The 24,601-nt window shown below is 42.7% G+C and overlaps 1 protein-coding gene across 2 annotated transcripts in view; it reads left to right on the top strand.

The window, feature by feature from the left end:
- LOC311272472 (ankyrin repeat and MYND domain-containing protein 2-like) overlaps positions 1 to 24,196 on the top strand; it is a 72,787-nt gene extending 48,591 nt beyond the window's left edge. Inside the window, exons 7-11 of one of the 2 annotated variants that reach the window (XM_084378908.1) lie at positions 6,057 to 6,271; positions 7,403 to 7,511; positions 7,752 to 7,880; positions 17,435 to 17,558; positions 22,648 to 24,196. In XM_084378908.1, the coding sequence (XP_084235034.1) occupies positions 6,057 to 6,271; positions 7,403 to 7,511; positions 7,752 to 7,880; positions 17,435 to 17,558; positions 22,648 to 22,802 (732 nt within the window). In that variant the 3' untranslated portion in view covers positions 22,803 to 24,196. Of the gene's footprint in view, positions 1 to 6,056; positions 6,272 to 7,402; positions 7,539 to 7,751; positions 7,881 to 17,434; positions 17,559 to 22,647 lie in introns of both variants that reach the window. The other variant, XM_084378907.1, reaches the window with a different exon arrangement.
- Positions 24,197 to 24,601: the final 405 nt, after the last annotated feature.

The raw sequence follows: 24,601 nt of genomic DNA, 5'->3' as shown, positions 1-24,601 counted from the left end.
GCCAACTCTATTCAACTTACTGTTTTGCGCTGTTTGCTGCTAACATGTTTCAGCAGTGCTGCTTAAGTAGCTATTATAAGGTGACCAGATTTCTGAAATAAAATCCGGGGACATTTCCAGTTCGGTAGACAATATATCATTAAAATATTCAGTGTCATTATCTAATAAATGAAAAATGGGGACAATTCTGTTTTCACATATTTTGACCATGTTAAGTTGCAGTAAAAATGTTCCCTGTGTTTTTATATTTAAATTTTGTGGATTAATATTTCTGCTGGAGATGTTAAAGGTTGAGCTCATTTTATATAGCTAATGTTGGCCAGTTTAATCAACAGCAATGCATCATAATCTTTGAGATCATTATGTTTGTTGCATCACTATCCTGTGAGAACCACAAATCTCTATAAAGTCAGAAAAACGTGTTTTCAGCTTTGACGATGCATTTTAACTAACTACTTAATCCAAGAGGATTTTCAAAGAGTTTGAGATTGTTTTGTTTTGTGAGGCTAAAAATGTTGTGTAGTTCTAAGGGTTTGTGAGGGACCAAGGTGGCAGGCATGAGGAGTCACAGGTGGCGATTCAAGAGGAACTAAACTCAGGCTTTAAACACTTAAAGTTGGTCTGTAGTGGGTGCACAAGCTCGACTACACGTTGAGGGTGTAAATGTCTATTCAAATCAATTCAGGATCTTGGGGCTTCCAGAAATGCTGTGTTACCGGCTCAAGTAACAAAGAAACGCCAAGAGAGACTTTTCAGCAGTTTCACCCCCATCGGGTTTTATTCCGCGAATAAAACATATAGATTGTAGAACAAAAAACTGCGGTAAAACCCTACCATGCCCAAAAAGCGCATCAGCTCCTTTTTACTCGTGGGTGAGGGGTACCGGTCAATAGCCAAAGTTTTAGCCTCGCAAACTCGACTCAACTTTGCGAGGTTGATGGTCAACTGGGCGTCAGAAAGGCGATGGAAAAGAGCTCTAATGCCGTCTAAGTGCGCCCCCCAGCTGCTGCTATGGACCACCACGTCGTCTAAATACACCTCACAGCCCTCCAGACCAGCAACAACAGTGTTCATGTGGCCGGTGCATTTCTCAAACCAAAACTCATGACTTTATAGGAGAACAACCCCTGTGATGTAATAAATGAAGAAACCTCTCTTGCCCAGTCAGTCAAGGGCACTTGCCAGTAACCCTTGAGGAGGTCAAACTTGCTAACAAACCTAGCAGCCCCCACCTGGTCTACACAGTCTTCAATCCTCGGAAGTGGAAAACTGTCAGGCTTTGTGACAGCATTGAGTTTTCGATAGTCAGTGCAGAAACGGAACGTACCATCTGGCTTGTTAACAAGAAGACAAGGTAAAGCCCAGGCTGACGAAGAAGGCTCAGCCAGTCCATTGTTAAGGAGGTACTGCACCTCTGTGTCAACGTGTTTACGTTTTTCTTGAGAAACTTGATAAAAACGCTGTCTGATTGGGGAAACATCACTAACGTCTATGTCATGGTGCAACAAATGGGTCTGAGTTGGAGTGTCTGAAAAGAGCATTGGAAACTCCTGAATCAAATTAATTAACTCAGCACGCTTGTCCTCAGGCAAGTGCTGCAACAACTGTGGAAGTTGCTTTGAGGTTTCAGAGTTATTAAGACATGCACGCAAAACACCGTCGTCAGGAGCCCTAATCTCCTCTTGTTCCTGCGCTGCCACCGAAGGACCAAAAGGAGAGACAGGAGATATTACATTAACACTTAAGGCCACAGGTTGTGCAACCGCACCCCCTGCAGGTGTATCAGAACATTTGTAATACGGCTTAAGCAGGTTCACGTGACACAACTGCAAGCTTTTTCTCCTGTCAGGAGTGGCAATCATATAATTAACATCTGACACCTTCCTGATCACCGTGTACGGACCAGCAAACCTTGCATGAAATGGTGAGGAGGTCACTGGCAAAAGAGCCAGCACCTTATCACCCACTGCAAACACACGGGCCTGAGCTTCCTGATCGTAGCGCTGCTTCATCTTAGCCTGAGTGACAGTCAAATTTACACGCGCCAAACGAACTGCCTCATATAGACGTCTTTTAAAACCATTAACATAATCACACAGAGGTTTTGGTGGCTCCTGAAGGCCTGCACCATCCTTCAGTACAGCCAAAGGACCACGCACCGAATGGCCAAAGACAAGTTCGTTTGGGCTGAACCCTGTACTTTCTTGTACCACCTCCCTTGAAGCAAGGAGCAACCAAGGTAACCCTTCCTCCCAGCTCCATCCCAACTCCATGCAGTAAGCACGAAGGAGAGATTTTAACGTCTGGTGGAAACGCTCAAGGGCACCTTGGCTCTGAGGATGGTAAGCAGAGGCTTTGTGATGCTTAATACGGAGTTGATTCAAACCCTGAGAAAAGACACGAGACATAAAATTGGAACCGCGGTCAGTCTGGACGACCTTTGGTATACCAAAGATGGAGATGAACTGGGAAAGAGCCTTCACAATGGACCTGGTGGTAATAGAACGTAGTGGATAGGCGACAGGGTAACGTGTCACCTTGCACATGATGGTCAACAAATACCTAGAGCCACTTGTAGAAGTAGGCAACTGCCCAACACAGTCCAACTGTAAATGATCAAAAGGACCAGCCTCCACCGGTATCGGCTGCAAAGGCGCCGGCTTGATGATCTGATTAGGCTTACCAGTCATCTGGCAGATGTGACAAGTTCTTATGTAAGCCGCAACATCTTTCCTTAACCTCGGCCAATAGAAATGACGCATAATGCGGTCATATGTCTTTCTCACCCCAGAATGCCCCAACATGTCATGAGCGGTCTTCATCACCGCATGTTTAGCAGTAGCCGGTACAACAACCTGTAACCATGGCTCCCCCACTGAAGTGTCAGAGGAGGGGGTCCATTTTCTCACAAGCAGCCCATTTTGAACAGAGTACCCATGAGCCACGCTCTCAAAAGTGTCAGCTGGGACAGCTTGGTCAAACAACAAACACAGGGACTGTTCTGCACGCTGCTCCTTAACCAGGTCTTCATAGGACAGATTCAATGGAAAATCTGGTAAGGCAAACCTAGTTCTCTCTGCAGCCACTTTGACCTGCTTGGGTTCTGCCGCTGCACGAGTAGCCGAGCAGGTCACAGCACAAGCTGCCAATACATCAGGGAACTGCTTTGAACAATCATCAGTTTCCCCTTCCAGCTGAGGAGAAGACAACACTACTGGCACAGGGCTGTTCTGTCAAACACGATCACCTGCATAGTTATTCCCAAGTATCACTGAGACAGAGTCCACAGGGAGGGCAGGGCGTACTCCCAACTCAACCTCCCCCTCAACTAACTGTGAGTACAGCATGACCTTGTGTAAAGGTACTTCAAAAGTAGTGAGATCAATTCCCAGAACCAAAAGAGACCTGCCAGAACTTGAGGACGAAAATTGCAAAACAGAGTCCAAAATGAAAGACTCTGATGCTCCTGTGTCATGCAGGATTTTTACAGGAATTTTTTCGTCACTGCCCACCAAGGAAACAAAACCATCTGAAATGAATGGAGTGTAATTGAAATTCGGCCCCATAGCACGTGAATTTACATTCAACTTAACGGGGGACGCTGCCAACATGTCAGGCTTCACATAAGAAAAACGGGTTTTGGACTTTGATTTCAGCACCGGACAGTTCCCTTTCCAATGACCCTTCGCATGACAGTAATGGCAAATATCCGCGTCAGATTTAACAACTGAACGATCTGCTGCAAAAGGCAGTGGCGCATGAACGTTCAGACTTTTATCTTTACCAAAAAACCCAACATCTTCTGTCCAACAAACGAGCGCATGTGAGCTCTGTGAGTTAACTCGTACTCATCTACCAAAACAGCAGCCTCGGCCTCATTCTTAGCCTGTTTCTCCGCAACATAAGTCGCAACCCGCTCTGGTAACATGCTCTTCAATTGTATGAGGACAATTAAATCCATTAAAGCGTCATAAGCGCTTACATTAGCAGCAACGCACCACCATTGGCACTGCAAGCGCAAATCTCTGGCAAATTCCACATTGGTCTGATCTGAACATTTCCTCATGTTCCTAAAACGCTGACAATAAGCCTCCGGAACCAACTCATAAGCACGCAAGACCGACGCTTTTACAGTTTCATAATTATGAGAGTCTTCCAAACTCAGAGCAGAGAAAGCCCGCTGCGCTTTCCCCATCAGAACGCACTGAAGCAGGAGCGCACGGCGTGAACCAGGCCACCCTTGCGCTTCAGCCACTCTCTCAAACAAGAGAAAAAAAGTATCTACGTCCTTATCATTGAACGGAGGAATCAACCGCAGACTAGTGGCAATATCTCTGGTAGCATCTCCTCCCGCAGGTGTAGGCAATTTTCCCTGTCGAATAAGCTCTAACCATTGAGCTTCAATTTCGAGCTTCTGCTGCTCCAACGCTCTGCGAGCGCGGTCATTTTCCTCAGTAAACCGAAGTTCATCTAGGTGCATCTTATGTAGAAGTTTGCTATTCTCCAACTGTAAATAAAGCAACTCCTTCTGCTCGGCAAAAGTTGAGCTTCCCGCAGCGGGAGGCTCTTCTTCCCCCTCCTCATCTGATGCGTAATCTGACGCATTAATCACACGCATAGCACATAGAGCCGACTTCACCGTTTTTTTAACATCACTTTTAAGACGTATAGACGGGACTTCAATTTTGTAATGATCAGCCAATTGTATTAACTGGACCATGGACAATACATTAAACACAACCTTAGACGGTTCCTCCACGAACTTCTCAACAAGCGCTGCCATTATCTAAGCAACTGCGGTGCGCATATTACTAACTCAACACCAAATGCTGAAAACAAAACCACAACGGGAAGTCCAGCGATAATACAAGCCACGACCAAACTACCATTTCCCTTAGGCAAAACAAAATAACCCAGGTAATTAACTAAACACGAAGCTTCAAACAGTCCGGTGGTGGGATGAATTAAGCACCAAGCCGGCAGGCATGGCAAAACAACCAGAAACTGACGATTCCACCAGTGCCTCGGGGTGCACCCGAGACAACTGCTCTAACCACCCGGAACTGCTCAAAAATAATAAACCCCACGTCCAAAAACACGCGATTAAGTAAGCCTAAAAGGAAAGGTAGAAGGCCCCAGCAAATACACCGCTGAACTCACCAAACCTCACTGTCCGACGTTCCGGCGCACGAAAAAGCGCACCACTTTCCGCTCCAACAAACACTTTTCCTGCAGCTGTTTGAAAAGAACAGAGGGGGAAAACACACAAATTACAAATTCTGAATAAACCAATAAATAAACAACTACCAGGCGCAGGTAGGGCCAACACAGGTACATGCGTAAAAGCGGACAAACTGTTTGGACGAGCCCCCATTTGTTACCGGCTCAAGTAACAAAGAAACGCCAAGAGAGACTTTTCAGCAGTTTCACCCCCGTCGGGTTTTATTCCGCGAATAAAACATATAGATTGTAGAACAATCTCAACATCAAACAAAACCAAAAGACAAAGCAAAGCTTTCGCTGACACTTCAAAGGCCAGCCCCACTTTATGTCCTCGGTTGGGAGATGCCCTGCACGCTGGCACATCCCCATTCACGAACACACGGGACCAGGCCTACAAGACGCGAGAACAGAAACAAGGTTACTGCAGAACATGGATGAGATGCCCAAGGGGCCATAACATGCTGAACGAGCTGTTTGGAGCCATTTGATGTTTTTTTCTCAGTTCATTTGTTTTTGTTTTAAAACAAGTCTCCAGCTACTTCAGTTGTTTAGGAGAATATTGCAATGCTGTTTTACTGTGAAGCTCCGGAAATGTTTTGTGGACTACGAAACTTGCCTTGAATTTAATCAGCATGGGGTTAATTAAGGAGTATGGGTTAGACCTGCTCCAATTTAAAAGTGGCTTGAGATAACTTTTTGTGAACTGGCACTATATAAATAAGCTTTACTTGACTTAATGCTCTGTCTCAGTCAAAGATACATGTATATGTATATCTGCCCTCAGAACAGGTCTGCTCAGAAATGTTTGTCTAACCAAGTCTCCAATCTGTCAGATAGTCATGCTAGTGAAGGAGAACCCTGTGCTGGTCAACGTGGCAGCTCTGGAAAAGTGTTACCAGGTGATGGATATGCTCTGTGAGCAGTGCGTGAAGCAACAAGACATGAACGAGGTTCTGGCCATGAAGATGCACTACATAAGCTGTGTGCTGCAGAAATGCCTGGCCTTCCTCCAGAAAAAAGATGACAAGTTGGACGCACTTGTCAAGAGGTAAGGCTTGGAATGGGTTTGTCCCACTCATTTTACAGTTGGTTACAACGTTTACAGCTGATGGCATCAAGTCATTATAGTGAATAGATTAATATGTGGATTGTTATCAAAGGCCCACTTCTTATCTTATGAGCCACTAAAATACTGTGTAATAAAACGATTAAAAAGTTATTAAGAATCATACCTTTTGTATTGCACCCAAATAATCACAGATGAAAAAGTAGACCTGTTTTCCTGTTGTGCTTAAACATAGCTGTATAGCAGTTTAAAATGGTTTACTTTCTGAGGAAATAAGCCAGATGTTGTCATCTGGATTGTGCATTTACTAGGCAGGGAAGCGTTTCTTGCAAGACCTGCCCTACTCTGCCTTCAATTGGGTGCCTTTGTTGGTTGCATTCGCCAAGCTTGACTCAAACTGTTAACTTATATTGTTGCATGGTTATCTGATTTTCTTGTTTCTGATATGGTGATTTATGAGCTGTAGTTTACCCAGAAAACACACTGACCTCTTCAGCATCCATCCGGGTCTACAGCTCCTCCTCTCAGGGTCAGTCATCCTCTGGAGCAGCTCTTTGCTTCCCCATGTCTCTGGGCTAGGCAGGTTGAACAGCCCAGTTGCCCACAGGGCTGCCCTACTGCTGGGCTAGTTAGTGCCATGGGACACTGTAGCTGCAACAGCTGAAGAGGTTAGTGTGTTTGCCAGGGATACTAGAGCTCACAATCAGCTGTATCAGCTTGTTTTACTGACCAACCACAAGAAAAAACCCAATACAGACATAATGAATTAACACCACAAAACAGTTAGGAAATAACTAATTCTTGTCACAATTTTGGTGTGATTAAGCAGTTAATTCATCGTGGTCCACGGATCTACGGATCTAACATCCCATCATTTTTAGAACACTGACATGTACCTTTGACTTCCACCTCAGTCCATGCTTAATAGATCAGTTTATTTTGATTAGTAAGTTCATCCTCTTTGTGCCATAGATATTTACAACAAATATTATTGTATTATTGGGAAAACCAATAAAAAAAAGAGAGAGAATAAAAATATTATTATTCAGTCATAAAAAGTGCCATTTAATTTATCTGTTGTCCTTGACCTGCTTTAATGGTGCTGCGTTCTAGCTTGTTGAGGGGGAGAGACAGTGATGGCTTCCCACAGTACCAGGAGAAGTTCATCCGGGACTGCATCAGGAAGTTTCCTTACTGTGAGGCCACACTCCTTCAGCAGCTGGTGAGGAGCATTGCACCGGTAGAGATTGTAAGTGAAGAAGATATCAGAGGATTGAAGTTTAGTCGTACATAAAATATAACTTTTAGCAAAAGGCCTCAATAATCAGTGAGGAGGAATATTGTTAGAACAGTCATTAGCAGGTGATGATAGCGGGTGTTATACTGTAGGTTGCGGAGAAATCATTATTTTTGAATCACTGTTGTAAATTTTACCTTATAGACCATTGCATCTTGTTTCCAGGGCAATGACCCAACAGCGTTCTCCGTGTTGACCCAGGCCCTGACAGGTCAGATGGCGTTTGTAGATGCTGATTACTGTGCTGCATGTGGGGAGAAGGGCGCAGACAAGAGGTGCTCCCTTTGTAAAGCAGTAAGTCAAAGTCTGTTAAGAGCTACCATCTGTATTGTACCGGATTTCCTCAAATTGCAATCAGGGAAATGATTTGAAGCAGGCTTATATTTGATATGGGCCTTTATATTTAATTCCCTCAGTTTGATAAGTATATTCAGTCATATTGTAGTACTAAGCCTTCTTGTTTTCTGATCCACTCCTCTTTGCCCTGTTCAATTTTTAAACACTTCCTGTATCCATTTTAGATTGAGAGCCCCCTAGTTTATCATTGCCGAATCCCATCCTTTCTAAAAATGGTTTTATTGTGGAAAAAGTTACTGCCATCATGTGGCACTTGTATGTTAACACAAATTACAGTTTGGCTGGTATGTTAACATACATAATATGTGGCCAAAAGTCAGTGGACACCTTACCATTACCCAGATTGTGAGAGTAATCTTTTCCTTTTCGATGTATTTTGCTCCTTATGGTTCAAAAGTACAGGATATGCACATGTCTATTTCGCTTAAGCATCCAATGAGTCACACCTTTATCCTTGTAATTACAGTTGTTTATTCTCGAAAAGATTTTACACACACACACAGACACACACACACGCTTTCTGTGTTGAATTAGCCCACAATAGCCCTCATGCATGAATCAAACATATGCACAGGTCTTATAATGTGTCAGTTGTCAACAATCAAAAAATGTCTGTGTTAGGATGGCCCTCTTCCCCCGGAGGGAACCACAGGTGTTGGCAGTCACCTTGGTAATCCACCTGTTTTTCCTCTGGGTGAAACTAGGAGGACGCAGATAGCAGGGATCGCGGAGAAGGGCTTAGTAAGAACAGTTATGGCATAGGGGGACATCTGTAGTGGTGGCTGAAGGCATTATTGGGCTACATTAACTGTATCTTACTGACCACTCAAAGCTGTTTACAACATAAGTCAGACTGGTGGCAGAGTCTACCTTGCAGGGCACCTCCTGCTCATCAGGAGCAATAACCATGAGGCTGGATTTACACTGGATCAGGCGGTGTGGCGACAATGTAGGTTTTCCCACACTGTAACAGATTGACTGTAGAATTTACAGTAAATACCTGGCAAAAAAAGTTGCCAATCAAGTCTTGTAAAATTGCTGTTAATAACTGTAAAAATAATTACAGGTTTTTGTTGTGCATAAATTGCAGCAATTTATTGTTGTTTTACAGGAAAACAACACTTAACTGTAATCTAGTTTACAGCATTATGTTGTATTATTTTCACATTACAGCTATTACCATAGCTGTTAATACTTCACAATACAATATGTTGTTGTAGAATGTTTTTACAGTTCATTTTTGTTTTTTACATTAGCAGCTTTGCAAATTATGCATATTGTGAAGAGTTTTGAATGAGACTGCTTTAAATCCAAAATTCATCAACACACATTCACATTCATTACACACTTCTAAGAATCTACAAGTGGAATTTCATATTTATACATGGGCATTTACATGTCCAATTAGTAAACCAAAGTGACCTTTATGAGGTGGTTTACATTTAAAATGGAAATTAAGAACACTTTACAGTATATTTTGGAGTTGTTTAATGGAGTTTCTCTTCTTCTCCTGCACCTTCCCAATTTCTTAGCTTACAAGCTTTACTGTCTTGGTGCCACTGGTGGGGTTGAGTCCAATAAAACATCTGAAATCACATGAAAAGAAACTTCATGAAAAACTGCTCTCACAGCTGCTCTACAAGAGAGTGCAGAATCCATCAGGTTGTGCAAGACAAGCTGATCATTTCCCCCTCCAACATGAATAACTGCAAAACAAAAATTAGGCTGTTATTAATTTTTTAATTGTCATTTCAGTTGTGCTGTCCAGGCAAGCTGAACCAAGAAGCGGCCCTGCAATGCAATGACTAATATAGTGAAAATATAGAGTCATAACGGTTAAAGGGATAGTTTGGATTTCTTGTCACAATATTGCATGAGTTACTGACCAGTAGTGATATAGTTGTATCAACATTACCTCAGGTAGCAGTTCCTCTGGTTGGAAATTTCCCGACCAGCCCTGGCTTGGAAGGACAACAATACCCTCAAACAAACCACACCAACATAACATTGTAAGTATCCATAACAGAATACACCAAATTAAGTGTATTTAGCTGCTTCACAGTGCTTTTAAACTACTCCTTACATTGGAATTATTTTGTTTGTGAAAAACATTCAGGATACACACTGGAGCCTCACCGTGCAGGCCACCGAGAGGCTCCAGCGCATAGTAATAGTCTATAGCAGTGGTTCTCAACCTTTTTTGAACAAACGCCCCCCTGACCATACCGTGATCCTCTTACCCCCCCCCCCCCCCCCGACGTGAAAGCACGTATCGTTCAATGAGCAGCGGGTGCTGCCGTGGGACCGTGCCAAAGCACCCACAGACGGCCCAGTCCTCAAGATTAGGAACTATACTACTCTACTTCTGGAATTATTTTGGTGGCATTTTACTGTAGCAATATGGAGGAAAATCAGATTAAAACCACCCTCATGATTAACTCCATTTACAGTATGCTGAACTTTGACCTTACGTCACATCAATTCCTTCATACATGTGCTCCTCATTTCTTTTCTTTTGCATATTGTTAGGGACCCTTTCTCCATATTGCTACAGTAAAATGTCACCAAAATGATACCAGAAGTAGAGTAAGACCCCAGGAACAATATGCAAAAGAAATGAGGAGCACATGTATGAAGGAACTGATGTGACGTAAGGTCAAAGGTCAGCATACTGTAAATGGAGATAATCATGAGGGTGGGATTTTAAAGTGATTTTTCTCTACATTGCTACAGTACAATGCCACCAAAATGATACCAGAAGTAGAGTAAGACACCAGGAACAATATGCAAAAGAAATGAGGATCACATATATGAAGGAATTTATTTTACATGAGGCCAAAGGTCAGCATACTGTAAATGGAGTTAATCATGAGGATGGTTTTAATCTGATTTTTCTCTACATTACGGCAGTGAAATATAACTAATAATATATAATATAATATATAAAATATAACTAATATAACTTGACTCATCTTGGAGGTGATTTTTCTCCACATTTCTTCAGTAAAAGCACGCAGGCTTTATGTATCTTTTAGGACCTTCACATTTCTTCAGTAAAAGCACACAGGCTTTATGTATCTTTTAGGACCTTCACTTTGCTCAAGGACCGTGCCTACCGTAGTTACTCTAGTTCGGGCGCAACGAAAATCAAACAGCGGCTCACTTTATTTATTTATTACCGCGGTCTTCCCTTTTACGCAGCAGTGGAAGCAGCAGACTCGGGTTCTTCGTCTCAGACAGCAGCTTTATTTTTATGAAACAATATCTGAACGTTAAGATACACTTTTTCCTCTCGCTCGCTCACCTCTCTCGTCCACACACACGCACACACACATACACCGCTCTCGCTCTTAAAAGGACACACACCGATCTCATAACATGTAGCTCAGTAGAATTTACTGGCGCCCCCCCTCACGCTCCCAGCGCCCCCCACAATGTTTAGAGCGCCCACTGGGGGGCGGTACCGCCCCCGTTGAGAAACCCTAGTCTATAGTAATAGTCTGTCATATACAAAATTGTTCCGAAGTAAGGAGTGGTCTGACGGCACCATAAAGCGGGTAAAATAAAAATCACTAAAAATTAATTTAATATGTATTTTGTTGTGGAACACTAAACATGTTTTGGCATGTTTGTTGTGGTTTAAAATGTTCTTTGGTAATTGTCCCAGTTTGCTGCTGCTGTTGTTGTTGGGCTGGTCAGGAGATCTCCAATTAAAGGACTCTATGCCCAAGGCTATGACCATGCAACTACTTCATTACTGGTTGGCAACTCGTACAGCCTTGTGACCATAAACGCGAACCAACTATTGCTATGACTCTGTTTTCACAACAAAGTGACTTATTTAAAACTTGTCTGAGTCTCATTTGCAGTTAATTCACCTAAATGCTCAGTTTATCCTAATGTAGAACTACTTTCAAAATGTCTGCCATTATTACACAAGGAAGTGGTTCTGCATTGGAATAAAAAGCAATTAGGTGAATAATTGCTAACTTACCCTTTTTTTAAACTCAAAAAATCATGTCAAAGGGATGTGAGTACACTGAAGTCGGTAAAGTTTTCACTTTCACTTTCACTTTCAAGGCCGGCCTGAGAGAGGAGCTGGACAGGGGTGCTTTTTATGCTGTGGTTGGTGTAACGCGTTGAAAGTCCAGCTGTCTTGCTTATGTTGCTGTATGTTGCCACGGCGGATCAGAGCGCCGTCCCTAGCAACAGTCTGTTATATTTGACAACGGTCATTATACAGAAATAACGGACCGTAGAATGCAGCGATGGACCAATCAGAGAGCAGCATTCAATATAGCCGTGTAAAAATGTGATTTAAACATTATCTGTTAAAGGTGACATATTATGCTCATTTCTGCTTGTTGACATGGGTCCTTGAAAAAACCGAAGGATTGAGCACAGCAGGGTTGTTTACACACAAGTTTCACAGCCCTGCTCTAAGCGGCCGGTTTGAGTGCCTTTCCCTTTAATGCTAATGAGCTACTGCGTGCGCCGCCCACCTCTTCCTGCCAGGCGGAAGACGTGAGGACGGCATCGCGTGACCAAGGCAATGAGTGATACACAGCAACTTTCAAAAAAGTTGAAAAAAACCAAAAACAACAAGCAATACACAGCGCGACGCAACTTTTCTGTGTCCATGCCTGCATATAACTGATAGTAGCACAGCAGACATGTAGCAGGTAGCCCCTGTCTCCAGCTCCAAAACAAAGTAGTGATTGCTTTACTGCAGATAATGTTTTGGTACTCTCAGGTCTGGTCTCTCATGCCAGCAGCTAACGTTACAGCTAACGCTACACGTAGTTAGCTGTAGCGTTAGCTGTGTGTATACCAACACACAGTAAGTCGTACGACTGCCAAGTTACTCCTGGGCATCTAACACACTGTCCTTTAGCACAACATGCTAATTAATCAACGTAGCTCACTGGCCGTGAATAACAGACCATTTCATACCGTCTCCTCTGCATGTTCACGGCGGAACAGCAGCTCACCATCCACTAACAACTGAGACAATTTCATACCATCTCCTCTGCGTATTCACGGCGGAACAGGAGCTCACCGTCCACTAACAACTGAGACAATTTCATACCGTCTCCTCTGCGTGTTCAACGTTGATAACTTCACATGTAACGTTAGTTCAGCCTCATATTTACATCGACGGTTAGCGTTAGCTCATGTGCTAAATGGCCAAAGTAACACAAACTATACTGTTAAATAAATACTTACAGTTCCATCATCTGTGGCGTTGCCAGCGTTATATGTGTATGTGCTGAAAATGACATATATGATTGTTTACTTGCACTAGCACTCTTCTTGTTTTCTATTCGATTTCTAATTGTTTTTTATAGAACTATGTACACCTATTGTGAAGCACATTGAGTCTGCCTTGTGCATGAAATGCGCTTTATAAATAAAGCTGAATTGAATTGAATTGAATTGAATATACTGACCCTGGTTGCTGAAACAGTCCGGCGTGAAGTGACTGGCACAGACCATAACGCTTTTGCTCACTGAAGCTGGGATGTTTCCCTGATAAATGAAATGTAGCCACTTAGCTCTGATATCCTCTTTGGTAGGGAGGCGATGTAGCGAAACATGAAGATCCGTGCATCCGACGACAGAGCAGCAGTGCTTGGCTTTCGGTTTGCACATGGTAGCGGTTAGGCTGTCGCGTACAAGCGAAGCGAGAACGAGAAAATGGCGGATCCTCGTTCAGGTAGCTGGTGTAGTGTGGGAGAAGATACCCAGCGCGAGGGCTGGATTATTCAAATCACCCTGACTGTTACGTAACAATCCGGGTGAAATCAAAATGGCTTGTTTAGAGACTCAATTCCTGATTCCGGTAGTTTACAAAACATTGACTTAGTGGTCGAAAATCACGCTTAAGGGGTGGGGAGGCACTCTGGATAGGAAAGTATACATACTAAAGCAAGGAAAAAGTGAGTTTTGCATAATATGTCCCCTTTAAATCGAACAATATGTTAATGGAGTCTAGAAAGTAGTAACGCCGGCACTGAAGAGTGTGTGAACTCGGGATAACACAACGTCCGACTTACGTTACAGGCTTTCGGTTCAATAATGGGCCGTCTGCAGTCCCCCTGTTCTGCAGGCGATACGGCTAATACATGTCACGTTAAGTCAGCTAGCTTTAGCTTCATCTAAGTTGACTTTAGTTCGCTAGTGTTAGCTAAAATGGTGCAGACTAATTATTACAGTCAGTCACACAGATAAAACAATATTGTTCTCACCAAAGACCTGACTCCGTAGCGTGGCCTCACATTGGCGGAGCCGGGAGCGTACCTATGTTCCCCGGGTCCTATGTTCCCCGGGTCCTATGTTCCCCGCTGTTCACCCAAAGGGTCCTATGTTCCCCGGTTTGTATGTGAGAGGGGAACATAGGACCCTTTATTTAAAAAAAGGTCCTATGTTTCCCACTCTTGCCGGGGAACATAGGACCTTTTTTCTAAGAAAGGGTCCTATGTTCCCCGCTTTTCCCTAACTGGTCCAATTAAAGCTATTAAAGGATTATTTTTTTCCACCATAATTTCCATAACTGTTACATTGTGCAACGTAGGTCTATGCCTTCAATGATTTGATTTAATTTAATTTAATTTAATTTCGTTAGGCCTATAATATCGTCAGTTTATTTTGAAAAGTGTTTGGGACAATATCCATATGCTGGAGTATGTACAGACAGTACAATTATGTGGGCGCCACAGTGTAGTCAAAACCGCGTAGAGGGTCCGCCTCCTGTTCTGGCATTTTTCACGTTTTAAGACTAATAAACACAAAGTCTCGGCATCCAAAGGAAGCGATGCGTGAACGGGAAGCAGACAGTGGTGGTTTTCAATCACACACTCCAACCCCACTGGTTGCAACTTTGGAAAATATAATCAAGGGGGAAAAAAGGCTTGCAAACATGGACCAAAACAGCTCCATAATACCCACAAAAATTCAAAAGAAACTAAAGTTAAAAAAAAATAAAAAATCTCTGCATGACATTTTGATCAGTGAAATCCACAGACAAGACAGCTGCACAAGTGGGGCGTCAGTTTATTTTGGAAAAGTGCTGGGGACAACAACCATACTGGAGTTTGTTTTGAGGGGTGCTAGGTAGGCTACTTTATGTTCCGTTGCCCACCCCTGTGTTATTACAGTAACACTGGTGCACGTTGTGCGCAAATGACGCGCTGAGGTCCGGCAGCTGTCCATGGTGCTGATCGGCCTCCATGACGATGCATCGCAACAGGGCTCTGGGTCAGAGAGGCTCGAGGGGAAATAATAAAAAATAAAATGATGATTAATTAAGTTGCTTGTCCGTCTATATCCTAAATATTTGTCAGTTGCGTCTGCACACGAGACACACACACAGACACACACACACACACACACACACACAGGTCGTGTACTCTTTGGCCGCGTTTCCCAGATTCGTTAAGAAGCTCTTAAGTGCTAAGATCTTCTTAGGAGCGCTCTTAAGAACGCTGTGAAAGAAGGATGTGTTTCCCAGAGTCGCTCTTAGCTTAAGAAGATCTTTCACTAAGAAGGAAATGTAAGATCGAGCTGACCCACTCTTAACAGCCTTCTTAGCGACCAAATGCTCAGTGATCAAGCCGCGTCAGGGAAATTTATATCCTCCACTTTTCGAAATAATAAAACAATGCTCAGTGTTGAAATGCGCTCAGCTCTGCGGACCACTGGCGCAAGAAACATAGGCTAATAGTAGAAGAAAAAAACCTTTTTATTGAATTACACTTTTCTTTAACAAAAGTCTGCGCGTGGGAGAAACCATGGCTGCAATACAGCACATTCTCGCTGCGAACCAACAGCGTCGCCGTGCGCAAAGCCAGGCAGTATAGGCCTACATAAATGCATAAGTGTGTCAGCACTTCTTTATTTATATGTTTATTTAATTGTATTTCGTTTGAACACAAAAAGGAAAAAATTATAAATGCGCAGCCTCCGTTTCCTTTCTGATTGTGTCCGTTCGGAGTGGGGGGGTTTCGGAATGGAGGGGTTTCCCCAATAGCCTTTTCGGAATAGCGGGGTCTTTGAAAAAAATGGGGAACCCCACCATTACGATGAATGGAAGTCTATTTTCGGAACAGCGGGGTTTCGGAAAGGCGGGGTGTAACCATCGGTATCCACATTACACATGATCAACAAAGCTATTTAACCATGTGAACACAACTATTGGGCTCATCATTCATCACATATGATTGTGTAACAGCTTGGCCTAATGGTTTTATATCGCAAAGCAAAGCAGCAGAGTAAAGGACACAACGATATTGCTGCTACCTGTGCGCACTGCAGCTCTCAATTTAAAGGGCAAGACGGCGTGGCTTGGCCGTCAGCAGCTGCTCTTTAATTGTAGCTGCTGACAGAACTTTGGAGAGAGAGAGAGAGAGAGAGAGAGATTCCCTGGTTTGTTCATCGACCGTCAACAGTGGGGAACATAGGACCCTTTTTAAAAAAAGGGTCCTATGTTAAAAAAAGGGTCCTATGTTCCCCGGTTCCATACAAAGCGGGGAACATAGGACCCTTTGGGTGAACAGCGGGGAACATCGGACCTTTTTTTAAAAAAAGGGTCCTATGTTCCCCGGTTCCATACAAAGTGGGGAACATAGGACCCGGGGAACATAGGGATGACCCCGGCGGGGCCCACTGAAGTTGTCTGACCGTCTGCTTCATGTCTGCTTCATGTCTGCTTCATGCCTGAGTGACGTTAACTTTACAACACAGACATTGAAGGATAACGCAAATGATGTCTGGTCGCATTGTAACATTATATACACTGTCCCTTTTACTTTGATTGACCATTAAACTGCTTCGCCTCGCATTGCTTGTTCAAAATGTTTTCTGAAAATTCTCCAGCCAGCTAACATTAACTTGGGGCGTGCACCAGACTTATATACGGTCAATTTAGGTAAACTAACGTTAACAAGTTTAATCACATTTTAATTTTGTAGGCTATTTATAATAATATACTTACGTATTAGTGATGAGTGGAGGACAATGCCGCTGCTCCTCTGCAATCCGGCATCATGTCAAGCTTCTTCAAACGGCCTTGTGCAACGCATTCAATGTCAACAGTAAATACCTGTACTCCTGCATTATTTACAGTCAAGCGCAACTTGCCTGTAATTTCACAGTATATTACTGTGGAAAAATTCTGTCAGCTACTGTAATTGTTTTGGACCCATGATGCATTGCAATATACAAGTAAACTTTATAAAATGACAAAACAAGAAGTTTTGAGAAAACAAGAAAATTTTACTGTAGAAATTACAGCAATTTCTTACATTGCATTTATTTTAATGAGGGCAGTCTGTTTTGGCTGTAGTGATGCAAAATCCAGGAGTTTATCCACCCTTGATTTTTTAATGGGCCTGTATTTGGGTCCAGCCTGTATTTGAGGAAACATGGTTGTTCAAACACGTCATCAAATCCCCATGTTCTTCCAGGTCATGTTTTGTTTCTATGTCTTTTAGGTGACTTACTGCAGCTTGACATGCCAAAAACTCCACTGGTTCACCCATAAAAGGATGTGCAGGTCTCTGCAGGAGCAGGATGCTGACCTGGAGAAAGACACTCCAAGGTTGAAAGAACTGAAAGGTGCTTATCTCTTATCTGTGCTCTCAAGTTTTGTTCTGTACACTTGTAGGTCACAATGTTGTGAATGGATGCCTGTGCCCTGTTCCCCATACTCTCTCTGTATTTTGTATGCAACCTGATGCCTTCAAGGACCAGTCAGGTAGACCGCATGAGCCAGCTTCTTTATATTTTGCTTAAGGGAACGATGTTGATAGGTTTTTGAGTGAGACCCTGGGACCCAGAGGTGGTCATTTAGGTGGATCCAAGGGAAATAGAGTTTTGACTAATTGTAGTGTTGAACTCACGTTTGAGGAGCCTTGGTAGCTCACCTGGTAGAGCATACACTGCATGCACAAAATGTTGAGTCTGTAGCAGTGGCTGGGATTAGATTCCGTGAATGCCGTCCCAACTTTCTTACTCTCCCCATTCCTGTCTAATCTCCGGTTATCGCTATCGTAATAAAGGCACAAAAAGCAAATTCATAATAAGAATAAAGATAATAACTAAAAAGAAAACTTGTGTTTGATGTTAGGACTGTAACACTGACCCAAAGTCATCTGATGCCTGCCGGGGGTTGAGCTCTTTACAGTCGTCACTTCAAGTAATTTTCTTTTGTGATTTCATTTTTTTTTACTTTGGATGTCTGAGTATTGCGTATGGTGTGCAATATAAAATACAATGAAAACAGTAAACATTGTATATAGTTGACTTCCATCTAATGGCCTCCTCGTCACCTCAGATTTAAGTTTGGATCTTCAAAACCCATAAACCCAGCACTCGAGTCAATCGTTGGACACTGAAACTGCAAGAGTTCACCGTCATAGTGAAATATCAAAATGTACAATACCATATCTGATGCATTGTCAGGAGCACCTGTTGATCTCTCCAACCATGGTGCCACCATGAAACCATCAAAAAGAGCGTCCACAAAGACCTGCACGTTTCAGATAGACAACTGGATGCAAGTCCAGCAGTATAGCTCAGGCATACGGCCCAGGCTGTCACTGGGCTATGGGAAATGATCCATTGTCTTTGTCGATAACTACTTCCGTATGGAGAGAATTTTGTTCCTTTATTATTCAATCAAATAGAATAGATTTGAAACCAAAAAAAAGATTTGAGAGCAAAAGAGAGTAAGTGGCAATCAAAATTTTTTTTTTTTGAGATCCAAACAGAACAGGTTGTAATTGAAAAAAAAAATATGAGAGAGCATATTTCTTAAACTTCAATCAAAACTAATGTTTGTAAGTAAAAACATACGACAATTTTGCTTATAAATCAGTCCTCTTTGCTTTCAAGTTAAAAACCTTTCCTTAAAAATCAGTCCTCTTTGGTTGCAAGTTCTAAAGTTTTGCTTGCGAATTCAACTGCACTTGATGGGCGGGGCCTACGCTGGTGGATGTGAGAAGAGTTTCTATTGGCTGGTTTGACCTGGCTCCAGCGCCAGCTACGCCTTCCTCATTACACCCACTTCTCCCTTGTGCTGTGCTGCTTCGAGGTAGAGTTTAGATTCTCTGCCCAAGCCCGAGCCTGGACTTTTTTCCCACCACTATCCTGGGCCGGGCCGGGCCCTTGATCAAGCATTTGTGTACGTTTTTTTTTTTTTAATCATTACTTTATTCATTTGCGATCCATTCCGTTCTGAATAAACAAACAATGCAGTGTACATGCTTCGTCTTTGTTGCATTATTCATTAAGATAATTGTAAACAGACTGGGAGTTGTAGTTGAGAGCGTCAGTTATAACAGCCCACTGTAACGTGGGCTGGTGAAGGGGAAGGTGATCGTCCACTTTAGTGCGGTGCTTCCAGTTACTCAAGAGACGGCAGGCAACATGTGGGGGTTTCCGCACGGCACTTTTATTCATAATACTGACCACACCATGCCAGGTCTCTGCGGCACTAATGTTATAGGCATACACGCAAACGATCCAGGCCGAGGTTCTTGCACCAACACTTTACTAAATATAGACTAAATAAAATGGGGAGTCTTCGCTCTGTCGGCAGTATCCTTTCTCACGGGGAGCGGAAGTACACCTGCTCTTCTTCATCGTACAGGTTACATCACCCACTAAACAAAAGGACATTGAATAACTCTGACTGTTACACCATGTATTAAAAAATTGTCGGGTTTAAATCGGGCTCGGGTTCATAATTACAGTTAATGTGTCGGGCCGGGCCGGGCTCGGACACAACGTACACGGGTTCGGGTAGGGTCGGGCTTGATTTTTTGGGCCTGATATAAGCTCTATTTGGAGGTAAGTTGATAGCCTGTTGCTATTGAAACGTTTCCCATTAGTAATGAATTGCGCTATATATCGTTGGCTACAGCCTGCCGTACATTCACAACAACAACAACAACAACAAATGAATTATAATGCCCTGCTGCTGCAAGCACACTGATTAGCAGCATCATGGTTGTCTCTGCTAGTCACGGCCTGAGCAGAGTAGCCTAATGAGTGAGTGAATTACAGGGAGGCGTATACAACGTAGGGCTGTGATTTAAACATTTAGTGTTGCATGGTACTCGCGGTGCCAACACGTCACGGTTCCTACACAACAGTACTACCGCTGAACGCGGTGCCTGTGTAGCGGGCTGCTGCTACTCCTCCCGGCTCCGTTCTCACTACAGCTGTTCTAATGTCAACAAACAGATCAGTGGTGCTGAAATCTGCGTTTCTCTTCTGTAGCCTACACATTCTACATCTCGGAGGTCAAAAGCATCATTCAGTGTCATTTAAGTCGGACCGTCTGACGCAGCTGCTCCTGTATAGACCAGTGATGCTGGCTGGTTAGAAATATGTGCGTGAATTTGTTAAATTATTCGCCACGTTTGTTTGTTGACATTAGAACAGCTGTAGTGAGAACGGAGCCGGGAGGAGTAGCAGCAGCCCGCTACACAGTGGAAACTGGCACCGCGTTCAGCGGTAATTTAGTAATCCACGCTAGTACTGTTGTGTAGGAACCGTGACGTTTTGGCATCGCGAGTACCATGCAACACTAAATGTTTAAATCACAGCCCTACGTTGTATACGCCTCCCTGTATTTCACTCACTCATTAGGCTACTCTGCTCAGGCCATGACAAGCAGAGACAACCATGTTGCTGCTAATCAGTGTGCTTGCAGCAGCAGGGCATTATAATTCATTTGTTGTTGTTGTGAATGTACGGCAGGCTGTAGCCAACGATATATAGCGCAATTCATTACTTATGGGAAACGTTTCAAGGACAACAGGCTATCAACTTACCTCCAAGCAGCACAGCACAAGGGGGAAGTGGGTGTAATGCGGAAGGCGTAGCTGGCGCTGGAGCCAGGTCAAACCAGCCAATAGAAACTCTTCTCTCATCCACCAGCGTAGGCCCCGCCCATCAAGTGCAGTTGAATTCGCAAGCAAAACTTTAGAACTTGCAACCAAAGAGGACTGATTTGCTAGCAAAGGTTTTTAACTTGAAAGCAAAGAGGACTGATTTATAAGCAAAATGGTCGTATGTTTTTACTTACAAACATTAGTTTTGATTGAAGTTGAAGAAATATGCTCTCTCATATTTTTTTCAATTGCAACCTGTTCTGTTTCGATCTCAAAAAAATTTTTTTTGATTGCCACTTACTCTCTTTTGCTCTCAAATCTTTTTTTTGGTTTCAAATCTATTCTATTTGATTGAATAATAAAGGAACAAAATTCTCTCCATACTTCCGGTGTATAGAGTTGTTTCCTTTAAGATGTGCCACAGCGTCTTAAAGGGATTTTGAGGCCCAGTAGACTCAGAACTGAGCCCCAAGTTTTGCATTACAGGCGAACCACCATATCAGAAAGTGAACCAAATAACAGACCTACGACGGTGTGTTTCAGGGAACTTGAAAAAATCCAAAAGATACCAAAAAGACAAAAACCGTGGGGAGCAAACACTTGAGGAGGATCAAATATGGCTCAAAGCTATTCAAAAGGTGACAAATCCACCTCTGCTAAAATAGCACCAAGATGAAGAGGACCATACAGAGTGGTGAGGAAAATTAGCTCTATGTGCTATATGAGATTGTTCTGGAAGATTCAGGAACAGATCTTTGTGTCATAAATGTTGCCCTACTTAAACTTTGTTATCCCACAGCGTGGGAGAGTGGGAGAAACAACAAGGAGGTGGTCACCTCTGAGAAATCTTGGAAGAGGAATCAGAGGAAGAAGATTTGAGTTCAGGGGATGTTATAATCTGACATCTGTAATACTAGGAAAAACCATGTTCTATCTTGTCTTTTGCTCAATAGACGATTCATCGAGAAAATTGCAGACTGAAATCTAGTTTCAAACTCTGCCCAAGTGGAAATCTCTAGCCAGCAGAGGCTTTCTTGTTTAACCATGAATGCCACTGCTGACTCCGGTCGCATGTTAAATTAAGTTGTTAGGGTATTTACCTGCCAGTGGCTGGAGTTTACCGGGAAGGAAAATTCAGCAGTAAATGCTTGCAGTTGGGTCAGTTTAAAAAATTGTACAATAGGAGCAAGCTCACAGACATTGCCATGGCCTTGACAAGATGTGGATATGTTTTGGAAAGCTGCTGTTGACCATGGTCTCTGTGTGGGTGACTGTGACACAATGACACAAAAATGGCGTGAAAAGAGGTGAGGCCATGCAGGGAAATGCTATCCAATACTAATGTATGATTTGACTGAAAGGGAACCCTCAAGATTATATTGAAATTAGGGAGTCGTTACTTCATAGGGCACCTGCCATCTCAGTTGCTATATAGCCTACATTATGTTGCTTGGGCCTTTGAAGCCACTAGTTGGCATGTTGGTAATCCACACTTGAATACAGAAGTCCTGCTGAGGGAACTATGAAACAGTTCTGTATTGTATTTCATCCACTGATAGAACCACTCTAACAGTTTATTTTCATAGCCCACTTTAAATCTGTTTCAAAAAGTTTTATTCACAGATTTGTATCCACTTCAGATTCATATTCGTGTGTGTGTTTTATTTGTCATTTGAATATGATGCAGTTCAGCAGCAGAACAGTGAAGTCTTCAGCCAGTGCTGCATGTCAGGCTGCTGTGTTATTAAAAGTTTAGTGTGCCCTATTGTGTTTAATAGACATAATTTTTCTTCCTCTGCTTTTAGATGATGAAAGTGACCTTGTGATGGAGACGGCCAACTTCCTGCAGGAGCTGTGTCTGCGGGCAGAGGAGAAGGTGGCAGCTGCTGGAGGCTGTCCTGCAGAGCTGCTGGCTTGTCCCTCCACCTCAGCTGAGGGATCGTCCTGCACCCAAGACTGAGGCAGGACAGCCAGCCGAGTGTCCTGAATGATGCTGATCTCTTTGTCAATCTTTGCAAAGGTTGAGATGTGTGGCTGAATGTAGTTTTGTCAGCAGGGCCAATCTACCAAGCCATGTAGTTTTAGATTATAAGTGATACAAAATCTGCTCCAGGTAACTGGTCACACCTGCAACTGCAAATACATTTCTGAGTGGAGCAACTGGTCACTACTGTGATATTAAGGTGACCCTTTTATACCAGGATATCTCAAAACATTATAAATTAATTTAACCTAGGAAAAGGTTGGTCATAGTTCAAAATAAGGGAAACCTTAATATTTGCCCAATGAGGAGCTGGAGAGCAGGCATTTGGTGCTATTATAGGGTCAAATTGTTAAAAAAGAAGGTAGAACTCAGGCCCCAGTTCTAATGCCGGGTCAGGAACCTTTGTTGCATATTGTTCCCCATCTCTCTCGGCCTTTATTTCCTGTGATTGCTTTACTGTCAATACTTAAGATATACGTTGCCCATGAGTAATAAATAAACAAACAAGGCAAAAACATTTTTCATATATACTCTCCTATTGCCTCAGAAAAGCATTGATATGGTACTGCAGAACCCAGATTACGCTCAAAGACAACATTTACAGTTTTCAACCTCAGGTATAAATCTTATGTAGCTGGCATTTCTTGACCATTAAATTGATTTGGTGATAGCATTATCTGTACTGGTAACAATGTCAACAATGATTGAGTTGCAGCACACAAACACCAGAGTGGCCCATTCCAGTCAAGTGGAGCTGCACCAGGCCATCAAGGGCCTCAAATCCACTGTTTTATACAGTATGAAGGGAACACTGTCATCTGTGCCTATGTGTTTCTCATAAAACCAACTTTTGTTTTGTGTTCTTTTTTTTACAAATGCATAGATATACTGAAAATCAAGTTGTGAACTGCAGTGTTAGACATGTGGGGTTTCCCTCCACTGCATTCATCATCATTTAGGAGAGACTTTGCTTTCGAGTGGTTATAAACCAAGCTGCATATGGTTTGTTTAGCCAGTCACATAAAAGAAAACATACAGTTCAGTTCTGTACAAATACAGACATGTACAACAAACTGATTTAATTTATAAAGAAATACATTTACTTTACCGTTTTCTGAACCAAACTATAAAAATACTGTTGTCTCATGTATGCAGTATTTTATAATATGAACTTAGCTGTGTTCTTTGTGTGTATTTTATGATGTGATGTGTATTTTATCTTTTTCAGTAAATGTTTTTGTTGTGTTGTCAAAGCATCAATGTCTATCGGTTGCACAAAATTGTGGAATTGAAGAATGTGACGTATCTGTAGTGGTGACTGCTTACTTGGCTCATTATCTGCCTTATCTTTTAAAATTAATAAAGTTTGCCTTCAGGGAATAGCTCAAGTTATTTTTACAACTAAACTGACTGGCATACAGATATCCAAAATACAGACACTATATCATTATAATGTTATGCTTTCACAAGGCAAGGCAAGTCTAATTGTATAGCACAATTCAGACACAAACAACTCAAAGTGCTTTACAGGGGAATACAATTACATTAAAAACAAGTGCAGACATTAAGACATCTGGATACAAGTCCAGCAGTATAGCTCAGGCATACGGCCCAGGCTGTCACTGGGCCATGGGAAATGATCCATTGTCTTTGTTGATAACTACTTCCGGTGTATAGAGTCGTTTCCTTTAAGATGTGCCACAGCGTCTTTCTGTTTGCTGCTGCCTGTCCATTAAAAACAGGCAGCAGCAAACAGAAAGGTCTTCAGCCTTGAT

Source organism: Pagrus pagrus (assembly GCF_965226575.1).
Source record: "Pagrus pagrus genome assembly, chromosome: 17".
In the NCBI taxonomy this organism is placed as follows: Eukaryota; Metazoa; Chordata; class Actinopteri; order Spariformes; family Sparidae; genus Pagrus; species Pagrus pagrus.
This window is presented reverse-complemented; position numbering and strand designations above follow the sequence as displayed.